At 39.7% G+C, this 10,128-nt stretch overlaps 1 protein-coding gene across 1 annotated transcript; it reads left to right on the top strand.

The window, feature by feature from the left end:
* LOC121145413 (olfactory receptor 51L1) lies at positions 1-948 on the top strand. Its single transcript, XM_040964243.1, has one exon. The coding sequence runs from the start codon at positions 1-3 to the stop codon at positions 946-948; it is 948 nt and encodes a 315-aa protein (XP_040820177.1).
* The last annotated feature ends 9,180 nt before the right edge of the window (positions 949-10,128 follow it).

The raw sequence follows: 10,128 nt of genomic DNA, 5'->3' as shown, positions 1-10,128 counted from the left end.
ATGGTGATATGGAATAACAGCAATGCTATGGAATCCGTCTTTTTCCTGAAAGGTTTTCCTGGACTGGAGTATGTTCATGGTTGGCTCTCCATCCCCTTCTGCCTTGCATATTTGGTAGCATTTATTGGCAATGTTACCATTCTCTCTGTCATTTGGGTAGAGTCCTCTCTCCATCAGCCCATGTATTACTTCCTTTCCATCTTGGCACTGACTGACTTGGGTATGTCCTTCTCTACACTTCCTACCATGCTTGGTGTTTTATGGTTGAATGCTCGGGAGATCCAGGCAAGTGCTTGCTATACTCAGCTGTTCTTCATCCACACATTCACGTTCTTGGAGTCCTCGGTGCTGCTTGCCATGGCCTTTGACCGCTTTGTTGCTATCTGCCGTCCGTTGCACTATGCCTCCATCCTCACTAACAGTGTGATTGGCAAGATTGGTTTGGCCTGTTTGCTTCGGAGCATGGGGGTTGTACTGCCCACACCTTTGTTGCTGAGACGCTATCACTACTGCCGCATCAATGACCTCTCCCATGCCTTCTGCTTGCACCAGGATGTTCTGAAATTATCCTGTTCAGATGCCAGGGTCAACAGCGTGTATGGACTGTGTGTAGTCATTGTCACCCTAGGTGTGGATTCAGTCTTTATCCTTGTTTCTTATGTTCTGATTCTCAATGCTGTGCTGGGTATCGCATCCCGTGAAGAGCGGCTAAAGGCACTCAACACATGTGTGTCTCATATCTGTGTGGTGCTCATTTTCTTTGTGCCAGTCATTGGCGTGTCGATGGTCCATCGATTTGGGAAGCATTTGTCTCCCATTGTTCACGTGCTTATGGCTGACATTTACCTGCTTCTTCCCCCAGTGCTGAATCCAGTGGTTTACAGTGTCCGGACAAAGCAGATTCGTCTAGGTATTCTCCGTAAGTTTGGACTAGTGAACATGTTTTAAATAACTCTTTTAGTTCTCTGTTGAAAATCTTGGGGAAGCTATTTTTGCATATGAAAAGTAAAATATGTGTATTTTGATTATCTTGTTAGATTACTAATTTTTTCATGTCCTCAGTTAATCTTTAATTTATCAGCTTCAAGTCTCCATGAACTCACATACTATTTGATAATGACATCATATGTATCAAAAATTATTCTGAAAACTGTATGGATTTGTTTATATCAGTTATTAATGAAAAGCAGTAACTTATGAAATGTAACTACGCTTATACATATTTCTCAAATTAATAATAAACATGGAAATAAAACTGTTTCTCTTTTTCTAATAGCTTTGTCAGTATGTTTCTCATTTCACAAAATCAAGGGAAGGTTTGAAAATTGAATTTTGTGTGTTGGCTTTGAACTAATTAAGCCTAATTAATTCCAATGTTATCACTAGGCAATGGTATGTTCTTTCTACTATTACTATTCTTATATTATCTCCCTCAATTTGCCAGCATAGGTTGCATTGTTCCTGTGCAAGTATTACATTTCTGGGAGAAAAGCAGCTAAGAGCTGGCAGGCATCCTAGGCGTGGTCAATGCCATGTTTATGTTTATTATACCAGTGAACCAGCCTAATTACCTATTCTATTTTTTTGTATTTTTATGATACGTGTGGGGTAGAAGCTGGCATGCCAGCAGACAGGGTCTGGGGACCCGTGCCTGAGTATGTATGGGCTATAGGTAGACAGACTGAGCCTAGGCTGGCACAGCACACTACCAGAGGACCAGAAACGGGGGCGGTGGATTGCTCAGGAAAACATGTGTGGAGGGAAGACTGCTGAAGGAGAATGTGACAGTTGAAGAGTGAGTTCTGGGGAACTTCCACCAACCTGGCTACTGCACTTTACAAGTAATGAGGGAGCTGACTGGGTGGTTTAGAAAAAGCAAACTGGAGGACATTTTGGGACAGAACCAATACATCCATCCATATTGGAGACCTGGGCTGGGATTATTAGTACCAACCACTGCCTACTGGCATACACAAAATCTGTGGCTAGGGGGCTTGCCTGGCAGGATTCAAGCACAGTACCCACCAGTGAGTGTTGGGGCAGAGGGTGGACCATGTTAGTCTGGGCCATGACACTAACCATCTCATGAGAGAACTGGGCCTGGAAGAAGATTCTGTGGGGAACTTGTGGGTTCACCTCTGTGGGACTGCCATGCCAGCTAGTTTGCTCGATGTCTTTGGGTGGTGATGAGCTGAGTTAGGCATAGCCATAGAACTCAACCACATTCATGGGTACTGGGATTGGGAACAGGCCTGGCTGGTTGATACTGCAGCAACTGCCAGCACATCCAAGAAGTGGGTATGGGGCAGGCTGGCTCACAACATCCACCAGCACACACAAAGACTGAGACTGGGGGGCAGACTGCAGGGGAAGGGCCTAACATTCTCTGACACACAAGAGATCTGGTTTTGGGAGTGGACCTGGTGGGGAAACTTGGGGAACTCCTCTGTTGGGCCAGAGCTCCTGCTGGTGAGCATGTGAGTCAGGGTTGGTGTTGGTCAGGCCAAGCAGGGCTATTTAACTTGTGGTAGGTGTATGGGGGTGTGTGTGTGTAGGCTAATGTGGGTATTACATTGGGTTAGATCGCACACTTTCTGGCACACACGAGAGTCAGGTTGGGATTACCTCTTGTGATGTTTATTTGGGGTTCCACATCTCCCTCCGACCACAATTAGATCACTGGACTCAGAACTCCCACCACAGTGAAAATCACAGGATATGTGGTCTGACCATGGAGAGCATGTGTCAGAACTGGGTCTCCACAGTTGCTGAGGCCTGCATGGTAGATGGCATTCTCAGATGCTCATAAGAGACGTGATAGCCAGTTCACTGAGACCTGCAGAGGACATTTAGTTCAACAGAGGGCGGAACCAATTGGGCAGCTCTCCTGGACAAGTATCTTGGAGAACTGAAACTCTAAGGTGGACTGTATCAAAAAATAGACCTCAGAAGTATTTGCTCAACCTTGAAACAATGAAATCAGCAGTATATCAGAACTATCAAAACCACTTAAGGTGTGTACTCAGAATATGTTCCACATCAGGGACCCTGGGATGATATGGGGTGGCTTTCCTCCATTCCTTAGCAATGATGTAGTTGGTTGCTGGGAGCAGCTCTCTCCCTTTCTCCACTTTCCCTAGATACCAGAAGAAAAGAGGAGATTGGAAGAAGTTATCTCATCCAGTTTCTCCCTTTCCTCAACCCTCCCCAGCCTAAGTTCGTGCTCTACATGGGCATGCATCCCTTTCAACTATGTCAATATCATTAAAAATAAAATGAATTTATTATTTAGAAATAAACAATATTGCAAGAAACAATGACAAAGAATAAACTAAACAAGGGGATAAAGTAACATTTCTAAACTTAAAGGATATTGAGTATATTTTCTATTGAGACCTATAGGACAGAATTTCAAATCATTCTGCAAATGAATTGAAATTTAATGCACTTTCCACCTTAATATTTTAGTTCTTCTTTTCTTCTATTTTTCTTCTTGTCATACATTGCTGTGTGGCTTTTCAATATTGTCGCTTTACCACTCTACTTTTGATATTCAATTGATTTTGTAAAAAAAAATTCACTAGGATGACACATCTGATATTGGATATTGTTTCACAGACATTCATCATCTTTTTGTGTGTATTGCTAATGTTTTAGACACAAAACCATGAATAATCATTAACATATCACCATGCAGCTGAGTTTTCCTAACACCCATGAGTACTCACGTAACTAACCTTTATTGTTCTTTCTTTCATTCAGGAATAATATATTGAAATAAAGGCTGTGGTTGTTATTGCTTTTACTAGTCTGAATAAATGATGAACAGTAAAATATAAGGCCTTTATGATGAATAAGGGGTGTTTAATAACTGGGGAAATATATGAAAACGTAGTAAATAACTGTAACAAGTAGCAATGCTGATTGGGAGTTTGTATAATATCAATATAAAGGCTTGATCCACTTTGCTTTAGGGTTTAGGGATTAAGAATTTGCATAGTTGGTATTTTACCTGCCTTGTCGGTCAAATTCATTCTTAGTAGTTGGACAGATTTAGAAAAAGAGTGATAGGCTGTGGCTGGCTCATGGAAGTCAGTTGTGTGTATCTTGTTCAAACTCTGTTATGTCATATTGTTGGTTTGAAATTGATCATCCCAGGGAGTGTTTAAGTTATAGAAATTGCCAAATACTTCTGTACAGGACTTTCAAAATATTGCCTAAAAAGCTGGTTATGAAAAATCAAAGCGGGCATCAATGGGAAAGGTATTCAGGGAAAGAAGGCAGATCAAAAATTTTAGAAAGAACGTGGGTCATTAACATTCTTCAATCTCTAGGAGAAGTGACACTTACCTCAAACATTTCACACTTGTGGAAAAAGGGTTCTGACATGAGTTAAGATATAGTACCCATGTTGAATTCAATGAAGAGCTCATGGCCCCAGCTCATGGAAGTTCATCCAGCAGACAGCTCAGCTTTCACCTCTCCTGAGATTCCATCAGCTGGAGAAGAAGTGTGCCTTAACTGAAGTCATGTCTCATCCAATGACTGAGGAACAAAGACATAAAGGTCTGACCTTCAATCCAAACGGGGCGAAACTGGTTGGGCAGTATTAACTCCATAGCTCTCTTGGTGATGAATGAAACAGCCATCAAGTGTGATTCATAGCTCGACTTCTACTCAGTCCTACCTTACTTCCTTTCAAATCCTTCCTATGATGATTGGCTCAAGGATTCTCTACTAACTATACTACATGGCATAGTTTGAATCTCAAAGTCTTTCTCAGAGAAACTTGGGAGATTGACTCCTAGAAAAGCTAAGCAGCATTATATTGCAGGCAGATGTAAACGGGATGCAAATTTAAGAGGATATATACACAATTTTTAGCTTTCTAAGTTTGAAGTAGAAAGCTGAAAGGTACATGAATTGGTGATATTGGATATTACATTGTAACATAGATATATTAAAAGTATCTTATGTAAAATATATTTTACATTCATTCTACTTGTCCTCAAAAGAAAAATTCTCCCTTCCTCTCCGTGTGTGTGAGAGAGAAAGAGGAAGAGAAAGTAAGATTTTCACTTGTTAGTTCATTCCCCAAGTATCTGCACTAGCTAGGGCTGGTGAGGCTCGCGTCAGGAGGTAGGAGCTCAGCTTGGATCTCCCACGTGATTTTCAGGAATCCGAATAACTGAGTCATCACCTACTGCCATCCAGACTGCACATCAGCAAGAAACTGGAATTGGAGAGTCAGGATTTGGATCCAGACACTCCAATGATGAGTGTGGTATCTTAACCACTGTACCAAGTATCTTTCTCTCTAAATGATATCTTTGATAATGATGTTCTTATTCTAATTAAGAAGTTTAATTATGTGCTTTTAAAGAAATATTTGCCTACTAAGTGTGCCATTTAACATTCACTTGGGCTTAGCCAAAAGGCCAAGAAGCAATAAATGTGTCATTTAACATTCAGAGGGAAAAAAAAAAAAGAGTAACTTGAATGAAATTAGTTAATGTACTACAAATAATTGGCTTTTATTTATTTATTTTTCTTTTGGAAAGGCAGATTTACAGAAATTAGGAGAGACAGAGCTCATCCACTGGTTCATTGCTGTTTGTCTATTTTCCCAGTGCATCTGCAGGGAGCTGATAGGAGGTGGAGCCGCTGGAACCACAGCCGGCATTCAGATGGAATGTTGACACTGCTACATGGAGGATTAACATGTTGATCCACTGGGCCAGCCCCTCAAAGGATTAATTTGACAGGACAATGATAATTGAATAGTATCACAGATGTAAAGGAGAATGTCCAAGAAAGAAATAAATTTGGGAATTTGAGTGGGGGAGATTTTCCCCAAGCCTAGGATGGAAATTTCATTAGATGATGTGCGGTTTCAGTCCACACTACATATTGCTAAGCGATATATTACTGTAATTATATTACTGTAATTGTGATCAAGAACCAAAAATCTCTTTGGCATGCCAGTGGGCTAAGCCAGCCAAACTGAGTTACCCCTTCAGGGCTGGGAAAGACCCATATTTCATGGTACAGGTTAGATGATGATGCTGTTAAGAAACTTTATGATTTGGCAAGTAATTCATGCTCCTTCGAATTACATAGGTTAGAAGGAAATCCTAGCTTAAACTAAGAATCTTGAAACACAGCTCCATAGATCAGAGAAGACAGGATTGAGCATGGACTAAACACAAGATTCAGAGAGAATCTATCCACAGATGAAATTTACAGAGGCAATTGTCACTGAATATCTCTCACACATACCTCTGTTACCTACATGACAGGGCAAGAGAAATCAAACAGAAGTACAAAAGTTGAGTTTCCTCTCAGTGTCCCTACAGCATCCTCTACTGGTCACATTTAACATCTGCAAAGGAACAGTGTCCAGCCTGGTTGCTTCACTGCAGCATAGGCAATGAAGGCTGTGTGAAGCTATGGGAAATAGAAAATTTTCAAAATCATTGATGCTGTCAAAAATACTCTTCTGTGTAATTTTGACAGCTTCTCAGCTTTACTTTTCATGTTTGGATGTACAATCCATGAATTTTTCTGTTTGAATGTTTTTTTTTTTTTTTTTAAATCAAGATAGAAGAATTGGGCCTGGCGTGATAGCCTAGCAGCTAAAGTCCTCACCTTGAATGTACCAGGATCCCATATGAGCACTGGTTATAATCCCAGCAGCCCCGATTCCCATCCTGCTCCCTGTTTGTGGCCTGGGAGAGCAGTTGAGGACGGCCCAAAGCCATCCTGCACCCGTGTGGGAGACCTGGAAGGTGCTCTGGGCTCCTGGCTTCGGATCAGCTCAGGTCCAGCCGTTGCAGCTGCTTGGGGAGTGAACCGTTGAAAGGAAGATCTTGCTCTCTGTCTCTCCTCCTCTCTTTATATCTGCCTTTTAAACAAAAATAAATAAATCTTCAAAAGAAAAAGTTGGAAGATCAAGACACAGTTTGACATGTGTGTACACATGTAGTTCTCTCAGAATCGCTTGCTGGGTAAAGCACTAGCTTTGTACCACAGTGCTGTCTTTGCCCTGTAATATTAATGTAAATGTTTGCTTGTTTCCCATCTTTCTGTCCTATTTCACTTGTCAGGATTTTTGTTCCTTGTACTAATCTAGTACTGTCATTAATTATATGCTTCTTTCAGGATATGACATGTGGCAGTGCAAGCACAACAGCGAGAGGGTTATTTGTAGTTAAAGTGTTTTTAACTATTTTTAGCATCTGTTTCTACATTAAGTTTCTACATTAAATACATTAAGTTACTACAGTGTTACATGTGCAAGGGAGTGATTAGCCATTCTTGCAATATGAACTCTGTAAACAGTGTACTTTTTAATTTAGATGTCTCACATTTACCTCTGTAACCTCAGAGATTTTTAAGTGTCGTTGACTAGTACATCTGAAAATTACCCAAAGTATTTTTGATGCCATTATAAATAGCATCCTTTAAGGTTCTGGTCTTCATATACTATGACTGGTACGAAAAAGGAGTTTCCTTATGCTGATGAATTGAGTTATAATAAATTGCCTTTAGGGCATTTAGATTTGCTGTTTAGCATTAACGTCTATAAATAATGTCTTCTGTGACACAATACGGAATCCCTAAAAGTCAAAATGAAGTCATTTTTTCCTGAGTCAAGATTTCATTGATAAGAACTTGAATTATTCAAGCATTGAAAAAAGCAGAAACAGAATCATAGACCTCAGATTAACCAGGATACATCAGTTGGTTACCTAATGAGTCATAAAACATTGAAAAAATATTTAAATATTTGTTTTTATTTGAAAGGGAGAGTTACAGAGACATGGAAAGAGAGAAGGAGAGAGAGCTATTTAAAACAGTTTAGTAATGCGTATTTCATTATTCTTATAGTTGCAAATTTCCAGAATGAATGTTTAATTCCGTATTAATTTTCTCAGTATTGGAAACTGGTGACTACTGTACCTCGTTGGTCAGAGCACAGGCTTTTTTCTTTGCATGATTCATGTGATTAGGTTTGCTGTTCTGTCTCTATCAGATAATGCCAGAATACTTCTACCATCTGCTGTTCTTGAGCAACAGAAACAGCTTCAGAAGCAGGGACATCATCTGTTTTTGCTGGAGGAAGTCTTCAGAGAAAAATATGGTCCTAAGGGAACAGGAGAGTCAGGAGGGGCCCACGGGTTAGAGCAGTAAAGCACAGCAGTGCAATGCTGATAAAGCACGGATGCTTACAGACAAGGATGCTGAACGTGAGAGCAGCCCTTTCTCGCCTGTGTGGCTCATGAGAAGACTAATGTCTCACTCGGGACTTCTATGTATCCTTGATCAACTATTTGCCATAGGATACATTGCTTCTTTTATTCTTCTCCTATATTTGTCTTCATTTAATTTATTTACCTTTAAGAAAACCCGAAGCTGATATACTGGAAATCCGCACAACTTGCAGGGGGTGATTGGCTGTTTGCATTTGAAGAGTTGAGTGTAACTGAAGGAAGCATTTGAGGTGAGAAGAAAGGGCAAGAGGTTAGTAATGACACTATTTGCAGCACCCAGAGAGTGAAATAAAATGTCAAAAGCTGGCCTGTCACCAGATATGACATCTTTGCTCTGCAGTAGGTCTTAGGTGCAGAGCACCATTCCCCGAGGCAGCCAGGAAGAGGCACAGGAGAGCCTGGGGAGGGAAATCATTTTAAATCCTCTTCAAGACACTAAATGACACTGCAGTATACAAAATAGTGACTTTAGAACATTCATTTACATATTTATTTTTTCACATAACATATAATTCTACATATTATTTGTATATTTTTCTTCCTAATTGACTTTTTAATCTGTAAAAATATCTATCTGTGCTTAGAGAGACAAATTATTGAGTATTTGTGAATACTCAGAGGCATTTTTTTGTGTATTTCCTTATTTTTAGCACATCTTAATTTCCAATAAAATATGCTCCCAAGCATTGAATATCTATCTATTCTTATAAGTAGGGTATTAAATCATATAGGGGGAAAAATGGATGATGTCAGATTTCACTTTCAACTGCTTTTTCGTTGCTACAATAGCTTAGCCACTTCCCTTATTTTCTCTCTTGTTAATATTCAGACAAGATTAACACTGATTCTAGTTCGACACTGATATAATATAAATCTCATTAACTTGTCTATTTTTATTGCAGTGAATGCACTGTGTGCTCTAAACATAAGGCTTCCACATCTATACACGACTTGCTTCGATCCATCCTTAGCTCCCCAACCTATGAAGAGCCATATCTCTTATAGCTTTGCTCAATTTACTTAATTTGTATTATGGCAGTCTTCCCTGCCCTTGCTTTTACTTTCTACAATTTCAAGTATCTGTGAAATGTTTAGTTCAGAAACATTAGATAGAAATTTTCAGAAGTAAACACGTTATAGGTTTCAAAAAACTTTTATTGTAGTGCATGGGTAGTATTGGACTTGTTCTACATTATTATTAACTATAGTTAATCTCTCACTATGCCTGATTTATAAAGTAAAATGCATCGTAGGTGTGCTTGTAGAGGAAAAAGCAGTGTGTGTAGATTCAGACATCCCCAGGGACAGAGGCGGGATGCACTGCCTTCTCCAGAACCTTCCTGCATTACAAGGGTGTCTATCACTACAGGATGCACATCAAAGTCCTGGGATCCCATTTCACTCATGTGTTTCACTTAAGATCGAAATCAAGATTCACCTTCAGTGAGTCTGCCTGGACCTCTCATAATGAGCTTTGCTTTCCCTCTTTTCTGTTTTATGTCATCTTTTATAATTACATCACTTTAAAAATGTTAATCTAAGAATCTTCCTGGTAGCTTTCTTTTTACTGATTTGTGAGTATTTGGAGGCATTTCTTGTACGTTTCTCTGTTCTTAGCACTACCTCATTTCCCTTAATAAAATATGCTATCAATAAATGTTCAATGCATAAAGATCAATGCAAAATAAATGTGATGATAAATAAAATTAAACATAAGAAACAAATGAGTGATTAACAGTGTAAGGGCAGAAAGCATCATACATCAGAGAATTTTTCCTGGCTGTGATCTGGACATTTGCCCTAACTTTCCATTTCTTTGTCTCCCCAACAGACTGCGGGCACCTCCTTTAGCACA

The sequence above is a fragment of the Ochotona curzoniae genome, unplaced genomic scaffold (assembly GCF_017591425.1).
Source record: "Ochotona curzoniae isolate NIBS_2020 unplaced genomic scaffold, NIBS_Ocur_1.0 scaffold_3223, whole genome shotgun sequence".
NCBI lineage: Eukaryota > Metazoa > Chordata > Mammalia > Lagomorpha > Ochotonidae > Ochotona > Ochotona curzoniae.
The sequence above is the reverse complement of the archived record's forward strand: the minus strand, read 5'-3'. Positions and strand labels throughout refer to the sequence as shown.